General features: G+C 44.9%; 1 protein-coding gene across 1 annotated transcript in view; it reads left to right on the top strand.

Moving 5' to 3' along the window:
• The window catches only part of LOC120064135 (MICOS complex subunit mic25a-like), a 51,764-nt gene that overhangs the window by 14,022 nt on the left and 14,829 nt on the right, over positions 1-22,913 (top strand). The window contains exons 5-7 of the mRNA XM_039014503.1: positions 4,864-4,947; positions 11,958-12,028; positions 20,884-21,019. Of these exons, the coding sequence (XP_038870431.1) occupies positions 4,864-4,947; positions 11,958-12,028; positions 20,884-21,019 (291 nt within the window). The remainder of the gene's footprint in view (positions 1-4,863; positions 4,948-11,957; positions 12,029-20,883; positions 21,020-22,913) is intronic.

Below are 22,913 nucleotides of genomic sequence, written 5' to 3'. Positions count from 1 at the left end.
CTCTGTATATATCTCCTCTCTCTCACTTTCTCTCTCTGTATATATCTCCTCTCTCTCACTTTCTCTCTCTGTATATATCTCCTCTCTCTCACTTTCTCTCTCTGTATATATCTCCTCTCTCTCACTTTCTCTCTCTGTATATATCTCCTCTCTCTCACTTTCTCTCTCTGTATATATCTCACTTTCTCTCTCTCCAGTTTGGACACCAACACAGACTACCAAACGACGCCAAAACCCTCCTCCCCAAACACACAGATTTTATTCAAATGTTCTATTTGCATAATTCCTCATTTGCATAATTGATTTCCTAGGAAGCGCTTCTCTCCATGCGAGTCGGTGTGTGTGTGTGTGTGTGTGTGTGTTTGTGAGACCCAAAGGTCTCGTCCGCTCAGTCACACACACACACACACACACACACACACTCCCATTCTTTCAGTTCAGTTACATTTGGGATATTGAATTCGAGCTAACTAGCATATCTGTTTGCTATGGTACTGCCTCTTAGGTCACCAGATGCACCAGGTTGGCAACGGCTTGTGCCACGCTTCGATTACAGTTGAAACTCTCTGGGTTTGGCAGGGGGTGGGGGTTGTGTTATCTACCAGGGGTGGCAGCAGGCTGTGAACAGCCACTCTAGCCCAATGGAAAAACACCCAACCTAGCCTATCTGATGGACACAGGGGTGTGGCTGTGTTGTGCCCAGACGGTTAGCCTGAGTCGAACTATAATGAGGTCTGTGTGTGTTTGGTCAAAAATGATTTGAGGAAACAATGCACCCGCACACACACACACACACACACACACACACACACACACACACACACACACACACTCATTTGTGTATGTAACTCAACAATGATTATGCTTGGGAGCATTTGTCTTCGAGCATATGTTGAGAAGAAGTGGTAGAACTTGCACGGGTGAGATGTAAGGTTTGAGTTGACCGCTTGTCCCGAGGGTAACCAATGGACAAAATAATTGATTTGCTGAATGGCGATCAGACAATTTACAGACCATTTGTGGAGCTTGATGGAGTGTAAATGCAAACCCTTAAGTTGGTCTATGTGCGTGTGTCTCAGCCAACCCCTTATTCTCCCAAGCCTTATTCTCCCAAGCCACTAACACTCTGGCCGCACCCCAAATGGCGCACACTTCCCCGTATAACGCACTACTTTTGACCAGAGCTCGGTGCACTATATGGGGAATATGGCGCCAGTTGGGACGAAGACTCTATGAGTGTTCTAAAGAGAGGGGAGGTTCAAACAGAAACAGATGGTGTGGGCTGTAACCGCTTCACACCGCACGCCTCTGTGAGCTCACCTCATTTAGCTCAATGGGACTTTTTATGGGCCGTGGCCATATTATATTAGCCTACCCTGCCATTCTACTTCATTTACTTCTATGACCCTGGGTCCAGTATAAGGCCTTCCTGCTATTCTACTTCATTTACTTCTATGACCCCGGGTCCAGTGGTGGAGTGCTATTCAGTGTTTTTCCAATTGCTTCTTCTATAGGACCCTCAGGACTGTGCTTTTTATTGTTCCAGTCCGGCACTAGTTTGACCCGACTCAACGAACGAAGAGCTCTGACATTAGTTGACAAGTCGGATCAGCGTTTGTTAGCGCCGGGCTGAGAGAGAATGTTCCGCGCCACTATTGGGTGCAGTCACGGAGCAGGAGCAGTCTTGAGTAGTCTTAAATGTGGGCGACAGTGTTCGACTTGTATTTCAAGTGGTCAGAAAATGCCGTATAGAAGCATGTGTATGGTGTAACCAGCATGTTACGTTTTAGAGCAAGGGTCTCCATGCCAACAGTGTTTCTGGAGAGCTACTAGAAGTGAAGGCGTTTGTTCCAGCCCAGCCGCTTAACACCTGATTACAACTCATCAAGGTACAGACAAGGTCAGATACAAAATAGCCCTAGCTTGATGTTCCGATGCATGTTCTTAAAGAGCTGGTGGGGACTGTTGTACCCCAACAGATATTGTAACAAAGCCAGACTACTGTATCTCCTGACCTACAACCCCTTCCTCTACTACATCACGAATGTAAACACTTTAACGTCCGACCCTCCCCTGACCTTTCCAGTTCCTCTTCTGTGCGAACCTCACCTCCTCTTTAATCTCAGCTCATCAATCCGTGTGTCTCGCTCAGCGCTCATTCTGTACATTTGAGACTTAATAATTAGCCTCACGTGGGCTCTGTCCGGTGAAGAATGGTCTTTGTTCTTTCTATTTATTAACGCCCCCCCCCCCCCTCTTATCCCTCTGTCCTCCTCTCATCTCTGTAATGTCTCCTTAATCCTGAGCTATGGCGCGGCGCTCGTGTTTTAACCCTGTTTGGTTTCATGGCAGGCGAACGCCAGCTAGCCGAGTGCAGCTCCCAGCGTTGTCTGCTATAGCAGCCTGACTCGATTAATCACTGCACTAACCTTGTGTGTTCTGCTTTTCTCCCCCCCTTTCCTTTCTGTTTGTCTTTCCTCCTCCGATCTCGCTACCTGCTCTCTTTCACTGTGTCCGCCGTCTCACCCTACTCCTCTCTTCCTGCTTTCTCTCTCTCTCTCTTTCGCAACTCCCCCTCGCTCTCTTTCTCTCATCCCCCTGCCCTCCCTCTCTCTTGCGCTCTCTCTCCCAGACAGCAGAAGTGGATGCTTGGGTAAGCAGGAGCGGCTGCTCGCTGTTAATCTTACTTTCCTCTTTCCCTCCATTCAAATGTCATGTTTTCATTGTGCATTAAAGCAAGGCTCTGAGCATGCCGCCTCCCCCACCCCATCCCACCCGCCGCCGCCTCGTCACCAACAACACTTTGGGAGGTATTCAGCTAGAAAATTGCACATCATCTGCTGCTGCTGGGCTGAGGTGATTCTCCCCACCACCACCACCACCGCCAGCCTCACTCACAGCAGACAGCAGCTGGAGTAGAAGAGAGAGAAAGAGAGGGGGGGCGGAGGTTGTGTGTTGGTGGGGAGAGGGGTGATTACGTTGGATGTAATGTAGGCGTGTATGTAGGGGGTGGGATGTGTGCGTGCGTGTTTGTGTGCGCTGGTCTGCACTTGTAAAGATAAGGTGCCATAAAACCAGAATACTTCATCGATCTCCAAAAGGTAAATGTCATCGCACCATATTGCACATACAGCAACCAACATCAGTCAACATTTATGTCATTACATGAAAATGTGCAGACTGCACACACGCTAAAGCACGACAAACACACACCCGTTGGACAGTTGAATGAGCATCTTCCTCTTGTGTTTCTTGCCCACCACCGGGAGTGCCTCAATCTGAACGCTATGGTCTTGTGTCTACTCTGGGAAATCCAGCCCAGTCCAATCCACCCTCCACTTCTATTGTCATTTGAATGAGAATAATTCCCTTCTTCTCAGCGTGATTTGGCAGAAGAAGGGCATGCCGTGCTATGATGTTTTTTTTTGTCTTCTTACTCCTATTCTGGAATATGGATCCCGGACTAAGTCCTGTTTGTATTGTATGTATGCCCAGCCTTTGTGTATTTAGGCAAGCCATGATTTAGAGACTGACAGCTTGTAAAGGACACTTTCTATGTTCGTAATGGGATACTCAATGAGCGTATACTGCCTTTCATCACCTTATAATGCATTATAAGACTTGCTATAAGGATTCATAACACTCATGGCTACTTACAAGAGACTAGACAGATGCATTAAACCGATGGCTCGTAGAAAGTTATAATGGCGTCTTCATATAGCCGCCATTCTGCCTATGCTGTGCTTATAATGCCTTATAATGCTTCGTAAAGGCCTTGACTCATGTTCATTGACCATTTTCTTCTCTCTCTCCGCAGCTCTGCTACATCTTTCCATCGCCTCACGGGCTTGCCTGTTTGTCCGACCTAAACGGTACCACTTCACTTAAAGCTCTCTTGACGCCAAGTCTAGTTCAGCAATGCAGTTCAACGGCTGAACTCACCAAACGGAAACTGTGATAGCAGTGTCAACTGACATAGCTACTATTTGGAATAACAATAAGAAGGCAAGCGGTTGGATAGTGGACTTATTAGCCTACATCCGACGCTGTGCATCAGGAAAGGATATTGTGGAAATGTAACGCTGGCAGCTTTGACTTCCTGTCACTGACCTTATGTCAGCTACAGATTGTATGGAGTGGGGGGGGGGGTTTAAGTGAAGTGCTACGAGCTTTGACATTTCTTCTTGTTATTTTGCATGCTGCCAAGCCTTTTCCAGGCTGTGGTCTCCGCCTCAGTTTCAGCTGCAGCTTTGCCAGAGTGGGCTCTAAAGCTTGAGGGCCTACATCTCATAACCCGCTGCCGCTATCCGCCGCCGCCGCCGCCTTGATGTTGCGATGTATCAGGAAGCAGGGTCTACGCAGACAGGCCCTCACGCCGCAGTCGCAGTCACACACACACAGCCACTCCAGTGGGGTCTCGTAAGTTACAGAGGAGATCAGACCTACTCTCAAAAGTGCAGTAGTATAGGCTAACACTTTATTTGGATAGTTCCCCGTAGATGGTTTCTATTGTGTTTAAACACACTGTCAACAAACTATTAAACTAACTATTCACTAACCACATCCTAGACCTAAACCCATTCCTAGCCCTACCCCCAACCACCTGTAGAAAAGTAATACAACCTCACACATCTTCCCGTTGCGATACATGAAATGAGTGCCATTGATAGCAGTGATGCTTGAGATGATGTCTTAAGCACTTTTCAGTGACCGCTCCAAGTTCTGTTCGAAATCAAAAAAAAACAAGGTCTTTGCAAATTCTGTTGAATCTGCCCAGAGACTCATCAGCTGTTTTAGAGGAGCCACCTTCTACTGAAGTCCGTCCACCGTGTTTAATCCTCCCGTCTCTCTGTCCTTCTTCAGGCCAAGCAGCTGGAAAAGAAAGAGGCCGAGCTGCAACACCTGGCGGCCTTCTACAAGGAACAGCTACAGATCTTAGAGAAGAAGGTAAGGACGACACTGCAAATTATATAGGAGCGGAGGGACGTTTCTTTTTTACAAATGTGTACTAATGAAAACAAATGCAATCAAACTCTCTTTAGAATCGCAACACATTTACAGTAGAAACGACTCAACAAAAGAGAACAATACAAAAAATAGCACAAAGGATGTCTAACATGACAAAATTGTTGATTTTTAAAGGTATTGCAAACATATTGATTTTTGACCACTTAATGAACCAGGCCAATCGTATAGGGCAGGGATGAGCAACTCCTGTCCTTTGGGGCCTGAGTTTCTGCTGGTTTTGTTTCATGCCTGGCATTTCTTTGGCACACTGATGTCCAATAATTGCTCACGGAGTGCACAGGAGTTAGTTGTAAATGAATTGAATGTTTTTCTATGTGTTCAGAAATACGGCTTGTATTGGTAGAGTAGCACTTGAAAACGTTCTCAACAAGCGTGGTCTCTGAAAGAGGACTTAGTGGCTAATCAAAATGACCTGACTTTGGTTTCTCTGCAGGACCTTGTAAAACAGTTGTCAAAAAACACAATATAAAAGTGTTTTTGAGCTTTTAAGAAATAAGGACCTCCGTTCCAGCTCTTCCACAGGCACTAATGTACCTGTGATATTTCCCCCAACGTAAAAGCTACTTTTGAAGTGTCTTGTTAAATGTTGCCTGCACTTACATGGCTTAGAGTGATACGAGGTGGTAGTTTAATATCAAAACCGCACTGGTGAAACTGTACAAAATCCCTGCACGGAACATACACGCACTATGTTAATATTGAATAGCCGTTCACTCTTCAGAACCAATAACTGACCGAACCTGATAAAACATTTGGCCGAGGCTGAACTACTTGCTAAACAAACACACACACACCCTAAAAAAAAATCTATATATGAAAGAACACATGGTTTTTGGACACTGCTATGGTTTATGTATTGCTTTCAATATCACTAGTTTTGTTTCCAATAATACGAATTTTGTTCTCGACTTCAGAAGTTTTGCTTGATATTATTGGCACAAAAGGAGCTCACTCACGAGAGGATTGCACCATATAATAACAATATTAGTCCATGAAATGTGTTTAAAGCAGCAATCCTTAATTGAAACATTAACAAAGTGACTCCCTGCCACGGTTTCAGTAAAAAGCTGAGGGATGGGGTTGACCATCCATGATATCAAAATGATAGTTTTAACCATGTTTTTAGGCTACACAGTGTTTGTTTACGTTTACCTTGTTTACAAACTTTGGATATCACTTTCACATAGAATATTTTGTTTATTTTTTTATATATATTTTTTATATATATATATATATATATATACAGTACCAGTCAAAAGTTGACACTATTTTTACTATTTTCTACATTGTAGAATAATAGTGAAGACATCAAAACTATGAAATAACACACATGGAATCATGTAGTAAGCAAAAAAGTATTAAACGAATCAAAATATATTTTAGATTTGAGATTCTTAAAAGTAGCCACCCTTTGCCTTGATGACAGCTTTGCTCAGTCTTGGCACTGTAGAAAATAGTAAAAAATAAAGAAAAACCCTCGAATGAGTAGCTGTGTCCAAAGTTTTAACTGGTACTGTATATTCTTTTCTTTAAAACAACAACAGTACAAATGGCCGCTCCCATCTTGATTGCATGTGAGTTTTCACATAGGAAACTGCAAATGTAGAGTTGTTTTACAACAGATTTTTAGGATGCACACGCATGTGTATATCATGTGCTTTTGCCTGTACTGTTTTGTTATATGAATTTGAAGTTGTTTGGATCTCTATCTTTCCCTGGTCTCATGAACACCGTCTCCTTGGTCTCATGAACACCGTCTCCTTGGTCTCATGAACACCGTCTCCTTGGTCTCATGAACACCGTCTCCTTGGTCTCATGAACACCGTCTCCTTGGTCTCATGAACACCGTCTCCTTGGTCTCATGAACACCGTCTCCTTGGTCTCATGAACACCGTCTCCTTGGTCTCATGAACACCGTCTCCTTGGTCTCATGAACACCGTCTCCCTGGTCTCATAAACACCATTATGACATCACCTGCATGGATCTAGTGCATAACAAGGAAATCAGCATGGTTTCTACGTAAACCGTCAATAGCATTCTTCAACATTCTAGAGACCGAGCCAAGATTCTCCTCATAAACAATCCCACCTGCTGTAAAGATGCATTGTTTTGAGACACCTTGGATATCTTTCTATCGCCAAATGTCACGTCACTATGACTTTGGCTACTCCGACTCTGTCTGATAAGGAAAAGTCCGACTCGGGTGGCTACGGCTATGTGTCTGACTTTGACTGAGGTCAGATGGCCAGTCACAAGAGTCCAGAGAGGTGGGCCAATGTGACTTTGAAAAGGAGTCAAATTCGACTGTTATCAGTCTGACTACGAGTGTGACTGTGTGTGACTGTCACTTTGAGCCCAAAGACCAGTCCGAAGACTCCAGAGAGGTGAGCCTCATCATAGAACCCACACCCTCCCAGCCATCCTCTGTGGATCCCTCTGGCCAAGAGGCCATCTCTTTATTATCCCTGACAACACTTGGATTAAAATGGAAGATGAAATGCATGTCTAAGGGCACACACACACACACACACACACCTTCATATCCTTGTAACCGCTTGGCGTACAAACACATTCATACGCGCGCACGTACACACACTGCAATATTAACCATCTTCCTAGCCGTTGTCATTCCGCCCTCAGCCGTCTTCTTTGCCTTGGCTGAAGGACCATAAGATGCGGGTCTTATCGTGGCCATCACTCGCCTCCTTTAGCGTCTGAGTAGAATGTAAATGACCTGCGCACCACACTGCACTAGCTGCCATACTTTTATTTGTATTTGTTTATTGTTGTTGTAATTTCACCCCATTGTTCTCCCCAATTGCTAGTTACGATCTCGTCCCATCGCTGCAACTCCCCAACGGGCTCGAGAGAGGCGAAAGTCGAGACATGCGTCCTCCGAAACGCGACCCGCCGAGCAGCGCTGTTCTCAACACACTGCTCACTTAACCCAGAAGCCAGCTGCACCAATGTGTCTGAGGAAACGCCGTTCGACTGACGACCGGAAGTCAGCTTGCTGGCGCCCGGCCCGCCACAAGGAGTCACTGTAATGAGACCAAGGAAAGCCCCCGGGCCTTCCCTAACCCGGACGGAGCTGGGCCAATTGTGCGCCGCCCTACGGGGCTCCCGGTCACGGCCGGCTGTGACACAGCCAGGGATCGAACCCCAGGCTGTAGTGGTGCCTCAGCACTGTGACCACAGTGCCTTCGACCGCTGCGCCACTCGGGAGGCTCATGACGCCATGCACTGACATGCCTGTGGACGAGGAGGAGAAAAGGAGCGAGAAGTATAGAGCGATTTGGATACGGTTCAATAAAAAGACTGTATTTTGCGCCAGTGTTCAACTCCCGCTGCTTCATTTTCTCCCCCTCTTTTATTTATTTCCTTTGTTGTCATTCTTTCTTCCCTCCCTCCATCATATGCCCCTCTTTATCTCCCTACTTGCATTCTATTATATTGTACCTGCCTTGGTGGAAATTGCTTACCAGTAAGATGAGAAGAATATAGTTCCTGGTTCTGAATGCTTGCTGCTTTCATAAGCGAATCACTTGACTCAGAACGCAAGGCAGCGTTTTCTCACAGTCAGTAGCATTTCTAACACGAGTCTCTCAATCAGCTCAGTCAAAGACACTGCGTGGCGCATGGCTTGTTCCGGCAAGGCTTCTAGCACATCTCAAAGAGCTGTAGCTAACCAAACCTTTTGTCCACGTGGGAACGACAGGCAATGCGTTAACCTTAGAGGGACCCAACAGCCATTCTCCCCTCATAGCTTTCCATTGATTTCCACATGCATTCCAACAACAACAATCAGACAGCACTTGCCACAGACACACGCACACTCACGCATACACCTGCACAGGCTTGATGTCTTGATCAAGTCAGTCTCTCTCCAGTGACAAGGCCGAGCCACACACACAGATTAGTGGAGAAATCCTACAGCTAATTGCTGTCTGATCTTCCTGAATCAATATTTGACTCTGGCTTAACTCGGGGCCTTCTGATCGTTTGATAAGAGGTGTGTGTGTGTGTGTGTGTGTGTGTGTGTGTGTGTGTGTGTGTGTGTGTGTGTGTGTGTGTGTGTGTGTGTGTGTGTGTGTGTGTGTGTGTGTGTGTGTGTGTGTGTGTGTGTGTGTGTGTTGAATTCCCGTTAGAGGGACACACTCACTCTCTCTTTTTCTCTCTCTCTCTCTCTGCACCTATGCTTACTAATCGGTCCTCAGTTTCCATGTATCTTTGAGAAGTTGTCGCTGTGTCAAAATATATCTGTAAACAAGTAATCTTTTAAAATGCAACTTTTTTTAATCCCCCTTCCTTTCCATTTGTCGAATTCCACCACTGAAAATAATCCCTCCGCCGTTCAAACTTAAAGCGTGAACCCCCCCCCCCCCAATCCTGACATCAGCTCATCGCCATGCCGTGCACGCATGCGCAAACACACACACACGAACACACACACACAAATGCATACAAACATGCCCATAAACATGCTTACAGTCACACAGGTACACACTGTACACATACTGTGCGATAATCCCTAAACAAGGCCCCCCCGCTTTTTCTCCATCCCTCGCTTTCTCCGTTGCTCATTCCCACCCTTAAGGGTAATCTTTCTCCTCTCCTTCCTTCCTCTTGTTGAAAATGACTGCCAAGAGCTTGGATCGTGCTTTAGACAGTGTTGTATCTTCGCCATCATCCGTACTCTCCCAACTGAGCCACGTTACTGTTGTGTATAACCCCACACACACACTCCCATTCTCTCAGTTCCCATTACACCTCTCCTCGTCTCCTTCCTCCATCCCTCCGTCAGTAGGGACTGTGGTGTGAACATCATCTGACCAGAGAGAGGTGTCTGTTTCTGGAACACCTCCTCATACTTTCCTCCAATGTCTCCATCACTTTATCCTTTAACTCTCCATTCATCCAGCCCTGTGGATCGAAGCTGGTGGAGTTCTGTGTGTGTGTGTGTGTGTGTGTGTGTGTGTGTGTACGTGTGTCTGGAGGCTGGTCTATGAGCCAGATGTGGGATTAGAAGTTGGCTGTCTGTAAACCCTTTCACCTTCCCATCTGTGCCAACACACACACACTGGTCGCCCTTCTCTCTCCACCTCATATAGCCTCTGTCTTCTGCACCTCTTGGGACAAAGCACCAGCCCCAGTGGGTCTCCTTTCATGTCGTTAAGTTCACAAGCCTGGCTACTTTCCCTTTAATGTCATCCACCGAGCATTCCCATTGAGCTCTTGGCACTAACTAGCTCTAAGTCGCTAGTGTCTGTATTGAGGCTAACGCTCCCTCGTTCATGCCCGTTGAATCTGAATGTTAGCACGTCGCTAACTCTCCCCTCGTCTTAGTTTCTGGGGCCCCCCCCCCCGGAGAAGTGACATTTCAGCCCAGTCCAGATGCACCGTCAATGGGGAGATTTAGAGACGACAGTGGCAAAATCCTCCATGGTTAATCCTATACAGTGCAGCTCCTCAACCTGATCATTGGCAGTAATACTTGGGATGCTACCCAAATGGAACCCTCTTCCATAGTGCACTACGGACAAACCCAATGTGCCCTGGTCAAAAGTAGCGCACTACGTAGGGGATAGGGTGCCATTTGCGACAGTACCATCGCGTCATTCATCCACCCTGGGAGACGTGATATTCTTCACACTTAACCAAGGTAGCAAAGCAGGAGGACACTGGAGTGAAGTCAAATGGATTATAGACTGCGGATTTAGGGATGAACTCCTGCTGGACAGATGTGAGGTGCTCTATTTCAGCTGACAACCACCTGCCATTGTCTTTGTCTCTACAATGGTATAGAAGGACTTCCTTAACTTGGGCAAATGTATTTTGAGAGAATCTCGTCTTGGAGATCTTGAGGTTCAACACTGTCATATGGGAAAGAGAGCGAGATGGAGGGGGGGGGGGGGGGCGAGAGAGAGACATTTTTTAGATCCTAGCGACTGGTATTAGGAGGGATTACTTTCTAGACGACACGTTATCCTGACTATAAGGAATAGGGATCAGAGTAACCCATCCATTGGTAGTGGATAAGAAGAGGATAAGATGAGCCCCCCCCCCCCATAAAAGCTCCATATAAATCCAATCCATTATTAAGAGTGTGTGGAATAATGTGAAAATGACTGTGGGAATAGGTCGGTGGGATTGTAGAGGAGGTTCATGTTTGATCCCATCTCTTTTCCCGCTTACTAACTTCAATTATCCTCTTCCCTATCTCTCTACCCATTGGGAATATCAGGGATAATTAAGGAAAATGGCGAGGGAGTCGGGGCCATGGTTATTGGGTTTAAATAGTGATTACTGCATGGAACAATGAAGTGGAAGTCTATGGGGTGCGTGTGGTGAGCGTGTGTCTTGTGTGAGAGAAGAGAGAAAAAAAAATGAATGAATGGAGGCTTGAGTGGTGCACTTATTTTATTGTACTGGCATGCGCAGTACGTTACACAACTACACTGAACGTTCACCTCGATGGTGAAAAGGTTCGGACTCGAGGAGTTATGATGAAACCCAGTTCGACTGTCAATCGAAGCAAGTTCTTCACGTCGCTCTGCGTTTTTTACAGGACCGCGGTAAACCTGACATTATGGTCACTGATTAGAGCAGAATAGAGTAGATGGCCTAGTACAAGTCTCTCTTTATGACGTAATTGCTGTTTAAATGCCACCTCTGCACACATTAATTCAAACTTTACGGAGATTCCACCAGAACATCAATGATCAGATTTGTTAGTGACACTGTTCGGTCGAAAGTTTCCCCGTTTTTTTAATGAGTTTGACATTTAAGATGTGTTTAGCGGGCTTGTCAGCGCTCGCAAATCAATAGAACAGTCGTAACCCACGAAAGGTACTTGTACAGATGTTACCGGATAATTGGTGTAACTCAACTACTCTGTCATCTCTGTTTTTTGTGTGTGTTGTCCCAGAATCTCGACTACTACCAGCAGACATCTGAGCAGTACAACGAGGCAGCCGACAAGGCTGAGGCCCATATCAAGTAAGTAGCTTATTTTGAGAACTGACTGAATGGAGCGGTACTAGTGACGTTTAGAGAATGCTAAGTGGGCTAATTCCTGCTGTTCATAATGTATTACCATATACGCATGTCATACGCATGTCATCCACCTCAGGTAGGTGAAATTTTGCCACCCATTTTTTTTTTTTTTTAAGGCTACTTCTGATCTACTTTGTTCAAGACCATTGGTGGACAATTCATTGGTAGACGGTCATTTTTAATTTCTGAATGTAAAGTGAAGAATGGCTGAAATATTTACTTAGAAAAGGGAGAGTGATGGGGATTTGAAGGAACAGTCGTACTTTGGACAGTGCTTTTTAGAAACCGCCACCTGTTAAAAAAACAGGACATTTTTATTCTGCCAGTGATTGCCACCACGCTGGCACTGTCTGTATCTAGATCCTACCAGTCTGCAGCACCAGTCATTATTTTCCTTGAAAAGAGAGAGGGAATCGGAATAACCAGAATGCTTTTCGTTTCTGGCTAGGAGTGCTGATTCCCACAAATCTGCCGAAAGCTGCATAATTCCTTCGGCTTGCTTCTCTCCTCTGTGATTTCTTCAGGCTTTTTAAGTCTTAATCTTTCCTTTTATAAGTTCCATTTCCAAAACCTATGTCTCAGCCCCTCACCCATCTTGCCACCCACATTCACCTACTCCTCCCAAACTTAGTCCTCCCGCAAATGACATCTCTCCTCAGCGACACATTTCTACGTGAGGTAATAGCCTAGGAAGATGGTAATCTTTTTCTCCATTTATATTTTCCTGCTGTGTTAAATATAACATTTTTCTAAATATATTTATTTCCAATATATTTATCTCCAATGAGCCATTTCAGTTCCTGGAATAGAATCCTCCCTAGAGGATTGGCCAGTAATTTAATATGTGTGCAATTAGTAAGTGTTGAATTATTTGCCATTTCAAAATGGGGCCTCGTTTGAGCCTACTCATTTCACTTGGCATGTCCCTGCCGTGGTTTGTCAAATTGCTCGTAGTTGATTTAGTCATTTTTTTTTGTTGCTGTTTGTATTTCAAATGACATGTCACTACATTTGATGAGTTTTCAAACATTTCTTTGGTTGATTAAGTTGAAGTAAAATTGCGGTCGTAAGTCATTTGATAGTGTGCTGGTGCGATCCCAATACCAGCTCGTGATACGGTTTTCAAAATGGCACTGTGTGATAGAAACTAAGACTGTGGGAACATGGTTTAACATCAGCCATAGTTGACAGCATAGAGCAGGAGCCTCATCAGAGCCACATTGACAGCAACAACTCAACAATCAGCGGTTCGATACTTGACGTGCGGCCTGCCCGGCTGTGGGCCTGTGATGTGCTAAAACACAATCCACCGCAATTTTTAAAAAGAAGCTATTGATCCTCTGTGGCTCGATAATGCTCTCTGATGTAGTCATTTTTAACGATTTCATTTATTTCTGTACAGACAGGAGTAATTATTTAATTTTGCAAATGTATTTCAATTTATCTACATCACTTCCAGTACCCCGTCCCGAGACTATTTTCTTCCATGCACTCTCCCCAAGGCCAAATAATCAACACTACTTATTATTAATTCAATGGGTTGTGGTCAGTAACCCCATATGAGGTTAGATAATTTATCAGCAAGTAGCCTACAATTACAAGAGAATAATGGTTTTAGCTATATTGTTGTAGAAACTATGTAGCACTTATGACCTTTTTAACCATTGTAGCACAGTTTCTTTTCAAATGACTTGAATAGCCTATGGGAGAGGTGTGTATTGGCATCAGTAGGATAAGTGACTGAAATGCATCAGAGAAGTTTTGGAAAGTTCAGGGAAACATCATGTATGGCTATATGGGCATAATTGTGTGTGTAGATAAGATTTGCATTGCTTTAAATTGCTAAACTGATGATGATGAGCACTCACCTCGACTTCGCTAACATTTCCCAGCCTAATTGTAACCAAACGTCCGGACAGAGTTCAGTGAAAACTAAAATGGGACATTGATTGATTTATTAAGACGAGTTCCTATGCTTGTATCAATGGCGCTGTCCCTGTCAACATGGTGCTGAAATGACCATATAGTTGACCACACGGCAATTGTTTTACATGTATTCTAACAGTTGGTAGACTTTTCACCTAACCACGGCTCTATGAACTAAGCGGCGCATTCAGTTGACAATTTTTTATAATTTTTTTTTTACACCATCGCAACAGTGCAAAAGATTCAGGGCTGACCCGAAGTAAAAATCCCAGAAAGCCCGGTCCTGGTAATGTCCCTTGCAAAGATACTGACACAAATTCGCTCCTCGTCTCCAGATGCCCATGTGGAACGAGTCTTAACTTGTAGTACATCATATTCACTTCTTTGGGGTGAAAAGTTGTGTAAGAGGATTCGTTAAACTCGCTAAAAGTCGTCCCATGACCTCGTAGCTGTAATGGGTCCTGAGCCAGTCCTAAATGGTTTTAGCACTGTTGACCCCTCCTCACACAAAAATACCTCCATCCACTAATGTTTCAGCTTATGAGGAAGAGGATGATCAAGAGTAGCAGAAATTGACACCAGATAATGTCACTTACCAAGCCCACACCTAATAAAGAGGGAGAGAGGGACGGAGAGCATGCCAGATGACAGAAAGAGGAGAAGCAATAAAAAAAAGACCACAAAAGAGAAAGGAAGAGCAAATAAAACGAAGAGAGACACGGGAAAGATCTAGAACGCAATGCGCTCACACACAACTGTTTAGATGTCAACTTAGCCACGACCCCTAGGCTCCAAAGCTGTAGTCTAGGCCACTGCGAATTGGGCTCTACTTACACTCTTCAGAAAATTCACTGTGCTGTTTTTGAAGACCTTAAATCCATGACAGCACACATTAATAACTTTGCTCTCTCCTCTCATGCGCAGAGAATAATAAATGCTACACCATTCTCATCCCCTCCCTCCTTATTACTTTCTTCCCTTTCTTTATATTACTTTGTTCCCCACATAGTCTCGGCAACGGCTCGCGAGTCATGCTTTCTTCATAAACCCCCGATTCTGAGAAGAAGAGGCTGAAAATAATGGGAAGCTTTAATGATTAGAGCGTAATTCTCTCGCCGCGATATGCTTACAGATGCAAACCATGACGGGCAGGAGCAATTGGAATGTGTTTTTCCCTCAAAAACGTGGCTAACAAAGTGGCACGGCTAATGTTTTTCTAATAAGACCTCACCTTTAATTTCACTCAAACAAGGCAGTTGCAGCAGATTAGAAAAGGCAATTTTCTGCTTCAGATTCCTTTTATTAACACGACCGTCCTGTTATAAAGCTGTCCTTTGCAGCCAATGCAGTGAATTCTAAAGAAAAACCAAGAGTTTCTTATCTCTGTGGTGCTAGCCTGTAGCTACGTTTTGAACTTATCCTGAGGGGTGACTGGAACAAAATGGCCGCCACCTGTAGCTGTGCAAAACCGGAGATATAGAGTGATTGGTTTGATTTGGGTCTGTGTAGGCAACGTGTTTCTACAACTTGATTGGAGTTCACCTGTGGTAAATTAAATTGATTGGACATGATTTGGAAAGGCCCACACTTGTGGTGTGAGGGTCCACAGTGCCATGAGGTCGAAGGTATTGTCCGTAGAGCTCCGAGAAAGGATTGTGTCGAGGCACATATCTGGGGAAGGGCACTAAAACATTCTGCAGCATTGAAGGTCCCCAAGACCACTGTGGCCTCCATCATTCTTAAATTGAAGAAGTTTGGAACCACCAAGACTCTTCCTAGAGCTGGCTGGACAAACTGAGCAATCGGGGGAGAAGAACCCGATGGTCACTTTGACAGAGCTCTAGAGTTCCTCTGTGGAGATGGGAGAACCTTCCAGAAGGACAACCATCTCTGCAGCACTCCACCAATCAGGCCTTTATGGTAAAGTGGCCAGACGGAAACCATTCCTCAGTAAAAGACACATACATGACAGCTTGCTTGGAGTTTGACAAAAGGCACCTAAAGACTCTCAGACCATGAGTATCAAGATTTTCTGGTCTGATGAAACCAAGATTGAACTCTTTGGCCTGAATGCCAAGCATCACATCTGGAGGAAACCTGGCAGCATTCCTACAGTGAAGCATGGCGGAGGCAGCATCCTGCTGTCCGTATGTTTTTCAGCGGAAGGGACTGGGAGACTAGTCAGGATCGAGGGAAAGATGAACGGAGCAAAGTACAGAGAGATCCTTGATGAAAACCTGCTCTGGAGTGCTCAGGACCACAGACTGGGACAAAGTTCACCTTCCAACAGGACAACGGCCCTAATCACACAGCCAAGAAATTGCAGGAGTGGCTTCGGGACAAGTCTCTGAATGTCCTTGAGTGGTCCAGTCAGAGCCCGGACTTGAACCCGATCGAACATCAATGGAGAGACCTGAAAATAGCTGCGCAGCAACGCTCCCCATCCAACCTGACAGAGCTTGAGAGGATCTGCAGAGAGGAATGGGAGAAACTCCCCAAATACAGGTGTGCCAAGCTTGTAGCTTCATACCCAAGAAGACACGATGCTGTAATTGCTGCCAAAGGTGCTTCAACAAAGTACTGAGTAAAGGGTCTGAATTGTTATGTAAATGTGATATTTCAGTGTTTTTTTACTTTATATACATTTGCAAAAATGTATATAAAATTGTTTTTTCTTTGTCATTATGGGGTATTCGGTGTAGATTGATGAGGATTATTTTTTTAAATCAATTTTAGAATAAGGCTGTAATGAAACAAAATGTGGAAAAGCCCAGAGGTCTGAATACTTTCCAAATGCACTGTATGTAATGTGACTATATACTTGTTTTTATAGATGGCCAAATACAATCAAATGGCACTTTCAATGTTGCCATAAACAGTAATATATTGCCTGTTTGCACTGAGTGAAAGCAATTCAACCCTGCACAAATCCAACACATTGTGTGTGCCTCAGTTGAAGCTGCTAGCCATAAACAACTCTCAAGTGATATATGAGTATTATATGAGCATATACTGTATGATTCATATGGTCATGAATCAACATGTGTGTAGCCAGCAATAATGCCAGGGGCTATTTCAGAGGAGACAAACCAGCTCTCTAATCTAAACTCCATTAGCTGGTGCAGTCTATCAATAATAATGTCTGAATCATGACCTCGATAACACCTTGTCATGGGACTACTCCCAGCTCGTTACACCGATTGACTGTTGGTGCATGTCAAAAGGCGTCATGGCTAATATTCACACCAGGTGTCTTCGGTATGGACGTGTGTCACATGGTGTCCTGGGGTGCGGAGAGTAAAAAAAAGAGTCCGCTGAATGGTTGCCAGGGTTACCGTTTGTTCGCGGGTGAGCTTTGAGGTTTATTTATCATCGTTCCATACATCATCCCTGTCTCTCTTTGTCTTTTTTCCCCCCGCTCCCTCTCTTTCTCCCTTTCTGGATGTTTTCACTTCTCTGTTCAAGAATATTCTCAGTGATTTTATTCAATCCTCTCTTGCTATCCTCCACCACACACACACACACACATACCGTCTATCTGTCAGTGTGGTCAGGGACTTCCAAGCTCATTTATATGTGAAAGATGCATAGTTCTGTAATTGCAGTGTTAGGGAGGCGGGAGGGCAGCGTTTGTGGGGACGTGTGTGCATGTGTGAGTGTGTGCATGTCAACCGGTCAGAATTCCCCAGAATATGCAGTCATGTCAGATGAAGTCATGCGTCTCCTCGTCAAATAGAACACTGGTTGGTTGGCTCACTCATTCAATTAGACACGCTATGAATAAGCCTGCAGCACATATGGAATAATGAAAATGTTCATATAGATCTGTTTCGGGTGGCATTCGCCTGGTATTTACCAAGATACTGACGTTTTACTTTCTGATATTAAATTATTTACCTCAATTATGTACATTTTAAGTCGACACCAGGTAAATATGACTGTGAAATACAGCAAATGTGTACTATCTTAATTTGATGACTGTTGTCACAGAGAATTGTCCTGCACAACAGGAAATGACAATTTTTGTGTATTCAAGGTTTAAAAAGGCTTCGAAAGTGTGTCATTTCCACTTTCAAATGTGGAGCGAGAGAGAGAGAGAGAGAGAGAGACACTTTCCCAAACACAAAGTGGCTAAGCTCTGGTGCTCAAACAATAGACATGCCCTGGAGCTGTTGTCAGAGGACAGACAAGGGTCCCCCAGCCACATCATAATTCACACAGGCACAAATGACCTGAGGGCCCAGCAGGAAAGGGTGGCCACAGCACTCAAGGGAGTGATTTGAAAAAGCTTCTCCCACTTTCCCCAACGCACAAGTGGTTATCTCCAGCCTGCTACCACGAAAAGACTTCCACCCTGCCACCATACAGCGGGTGAATGCAAGCATTTCACGAGACTGGGCCTCAAAACCTAATGTTTACCACTCCACCCTGGACTTGAACAGCCTTTACGACCAGGTCCACCTCTACAAGGCAGCAATCCCAACTTTTGCCAGCACCCTGAAGGACGTCACCCTCAACCGTAGCCCCAGCACCTCACGCAGGAGCAACAGAGCAACGTACCAGACCAGCGAGACACACTCTCAGACCTGCAAGACTCCCTCCTGAAGGACCTACACCCAGACCACAGCATCACCAGCCACACCCAAACCAGCTAAGACCACCCCAAGCAAACCCTGGCCACACCCCCATATCAGACCTATGCCCCTTCTGCCCACCCCATGCCCCTCTGCCCCTGCGGCAAGAACCTCAACATGACAGCAGGACATGTGCCCAGGCCGTGAGCAGAGCAACAGGCCCAACCCCCACTATTACCCCCGGCCAAGCTGCATCCTGCGACCTAAGAGGTATGTGTATCAGATGCTCAACATGCTCTGCTTACACCTAGTGTGATGGTCCGGGCCTTTAACCACACAAAAACAACATTAGACACGATGGAACACAAGGCTTTTACTATTTCACCCCACAGAGCCCCAGGACAGCAACACAATTAGACCCAACCAAATCATGAGAAAAGAAAAATATAATTTCTTGACACATTGGAAAGAATTTACTGAAAAAACAGAGCAAACTAGAATGCTATTTGGACCTAAACGTAGAGTACACGCTGGCAGAATACCTGACTACTGTGACTGACCCCAAATTTAAGGAAATCTTTGACTATGTATAGACTTGCTATTGAGAAAGGCCGCCGAAGGCAGACCTGGCTCTCAAGAGAAGACAAGCTATGTGCACACTGCCCACAAAATGAGGTGGAAACTGAGCTGCACTTCCTAACCTCCTGCCAAATGTATGACTATATTAGAGATACATACTTACCTTAGATTACACACACCCACAAAGAAACTCCCATATCTATTGGGTGAAATACCACAGTGTGCCATCACAGCAGCCAGTGAAGAACAAACACCATTGTAAATGAAACCTATATTTATGTTTATTTCTTTTCCCTTTTGCACTTTAACTATTTGCACAGCATTACAACACTGTATATATACATAATATGACATTTGAAGTGTCTTTATTCTTTTGTAAGTGTAATGTTTACTGTACATTTTTTGTTGATGTATATATTCCACGTGAGTGAGTGAGAGACCACGTGTATCTCTATCCTCACCTTGGCGTACTACTAGTGCGGGCTCTGTCACAACAGCAGGTGAATTACCATGAGCAACAGAGCACTCAAGGATTACCCTCATGTAGGATTACCACACCTTTTGTGTGTGTAATTGTGTGTTTAAGCGTGGGTAAGTGTGTGTGTGTAGAGTGAGGCTGACGTACAGCTAGCTATAAGCTGCTTTCCCCCCATTTTAGCATTTTCTTCAGTTTGTATGCATTGTGCCTCGAAAGCCTTTCCTAAATGTCATATAGAGTTCCAAATGTGGCAACTGCCCTCTAAAACACATCTCCACCGTAGTCGTGCTGCTTTGCCTTTCGGCACCGCCGTATTCTGTGTGTCGGGACAATGCAGATAGTTGGAACGTCAATGTCATTTGATGACGGCTACGGTACACACCGAAACGCATTTGGATTGACTCATGTAGCTAGAACTTTTTTTTCCCTCTTATCTTCCATTGTCCTCTAAGAGTTGCTACGGACAGTATCTGTCACATGTCCAGTTTGCTTTATTCTTGCATCTTTGTTGGGAAACGAGGTAGCGACAGTATGCCTTTTCCCCCTGTGTGTGTGTGTGTCATCATGATAATACCACTCGGACACTTTTATCCAGAGCAACTTACAGAATGCCTCTGAGTGTACAAAACATTAGGAACACCTGCTCTTTCCATGACATAGACTGACCAGGTGAATCCAGGTGAAAGCTATGATCCCTTATTGATGTCACTTGTTAAATCCACTTCAATCAGTGTAGATGAAAGGGAGGAGACAGGTTAAAGAAGGATTTTTAAGCCTTGAGACAATTGAGGAATGGATTGTGTATGTGTGCCATTCAGAGGGTCAATGGGCAAGACAAAAGATTCAAGTGCCTTTGAACGGGGTCTGGTTGTAGGTGCCAGGCTCACCGGTTTGAATGTGTCAAGAACTGCAGCGCTGCTGGGTTTTTCACACGCAACAGTTTCCCGTGTGTATCAAGAATGGTCCACCACACAAAGGACATCCAGCCAACTTGACACAACTGTGGGAAGCATTGGCGTCAACTTGTAGAGTCCATGCCCCGACGAATTGAGGCTGTTCTCAGGGCAGCAGGGGGTGCAACTCAATATTAGGAAGGTGTTCCTAATGGTTTGTAGACTCGGTGTATGGGACCTCAGCAGGAATCAAACGCAAAACCCTTCCATTGCTAGTGCCACACTTTTACCAACTGAGCCACACAGGGCACTTACACTCCCTCCCTGTCCCTGTGTCTTCCCATGCAGGCCCAGACCTGCGGTGTCTATCTGTCCTGAGCTGCAGGCCCAGGTGTTACACTGCTACAGAGAGAACCAGCAGCAGACTCTCCACTGCTCCACCGTGGCCAAGGAGTACATGGATTGCATCCAAGCCGCCAAGAAGGTACGCAACAGTGTGCGGGTCGGGGACGTGGGAGGTGTGTGTGTGTGTATGTGGCGGGGTATGCATGCACTGGAGGGGTGTGTGTATGAACTAGTTTCTATCCATGCATGTTTCCCTCAAACAATTATGGAATCATGCGTTCATAGTGTGAGTCCTTTCCCTAAAAATCCAAGAAGTGTTTCTTTAGTTGCGTTTTCCAATGTTGTGTTCTACTATTGAATACTGGAGTGTTGTTAACGCTTAGGAGATGCATCGTCAATACAGAGCATGTCAGTACCATGAACTATGTGGTACAGGCATTATCAAAACAACATTTTACCAAATCGATTAACTTCACGGACGAATAAGCCGCTTTATCGTTTACTGTAAATGTAAATCATTTGAGCAATTTTTTTTGATGCGCTGCTTCGAAGTCTCCAACTGTGCGCTGTGTTTTGGAACAATTTCATAGGGAAATGACACTTATTAGCATGGTAAAATCCATTTTGGCACTCTGTGCTTTTGAAATGCGTTGAAAAACGACATCGCGTTCCTCCTCAAAGTGCTCATATCTCCACTTCTTTTCATCACAACCAAATAATGAATCAACCAATTTGCACATTGTTATTGGGACTGAAAAACACTGATTTACTTCCAGGAAAAGATAAAAGAAACCAAACAACAATGGCTGCATTTGACGGTTTAAACTGACAATAAAGCAAAGGAAAGCACACAAAAAAGGCAATCAGTCATTTTTAGCTTGTATCAAAAGACCCATTCTGGATATTGAGATGAGAGTAGTTGTGTTTTTGAAAAGGCTGTGTGTGTTTTGTGTTGAGTGTTTTGAAGGAGTAGAAGCGTGTTTAATACAAGCCGCTAGTTTAATTCCGATTCAGTATGGCATAACATTGAACCAGAGAGAAAGAAAGTGAAAGAGAGAGTGAGGGAAATTAAGACCGTGAGAGAGGCCTCAACCCTCATCAAAGATGAAATCTCTGTCTCTGACTCTCTCACCTCATGGAATGAGGGAGCGGAGGAGTATTGGCACTGAAAGCTTGGCTCCTGCAGTCCTATCTGGCTGTTAGCCAATAGGAATTGGCTTGGCGCGCCCACACGACCCTTGCGGGATGAAAAAGTAGAGATTCTCATCCCGACCACTCACTCACTGACTCACCATATCGTAATGGGAGTTGGATGAGGTTTTCACCATGGACAGTGGAGTAAGCTCAGATGTTATGTTATGGGGGATGTATGCCTTGGTTAGGGAGAAGATGTAAGATGATAGTGCTTTCTATGTTGATATTCTAAACTGAACTGCACAGCAGAATACTGTAACTGTAGTGACCTGTTGAAGGACAAGGCAAGTCGGAAGCCAAATGACGTGTTGTCAAAGTGTGTGGCTTTATACAACGTTTGAATAGTTCAGAGCAATGTACTGTAGCATTGCATATCATCTCGCTCTCCCTCCTCTCTCTCTTTCTCCATTTCCTTTCTTTCTCACCTTCCCAATTTGTCCTCCAGCTCTGATCCACCAATTTTTGGACCTCCTTGCCTCTGTCACTTTTCATCAATCTCTTCTCCTCCACTTCCCTCCCTCTATCCCTCCCTCCTGATAAAAAAAAAAGCCTTTTCCGCTGTACATCCCGCCACACTTTGTCACATTAGTGAGTGCATTAGCTTCGATTCGCTGCACCACCCACCAAGACATTCCCATTAGGCCTTGGCTAGGTTCGCAAGTCTGTCTCCTGTTCTCAGTCATTTGAATGGTTCAGCAGCGTATGTTAGCTAAAGCTAACGTGTTAGCTGAGCTAAGGTGCTGGCTCTCAGGCCCCTGGGGTAACCAAGCTGCCATTCAGCTTTCGACCCAGTTGTCCCCATTTTCAACATGGCGTCATGCTTGAGTTGGGCCATCTTC

The sequence above is a fragment of the Salvelinus namaycush genome, chromosome 2 (assembly GCF_016432855.1).
Source record: "Salvelinus namaycush isolate Seneca chromosome 2, SaNama_1.0, whole genome shotgun sequence".
In the NCBI taxonomy this organism is placed as follows: Eukaryota; Metazoa; Chordata; class Actinopteri; order Salmoniformes; family Salmonidae; genus Salvelinus; species Salvelinus namaycush.
This window is presented reverse-complemented; position numbering and strand designations above follow the sequence as displayed.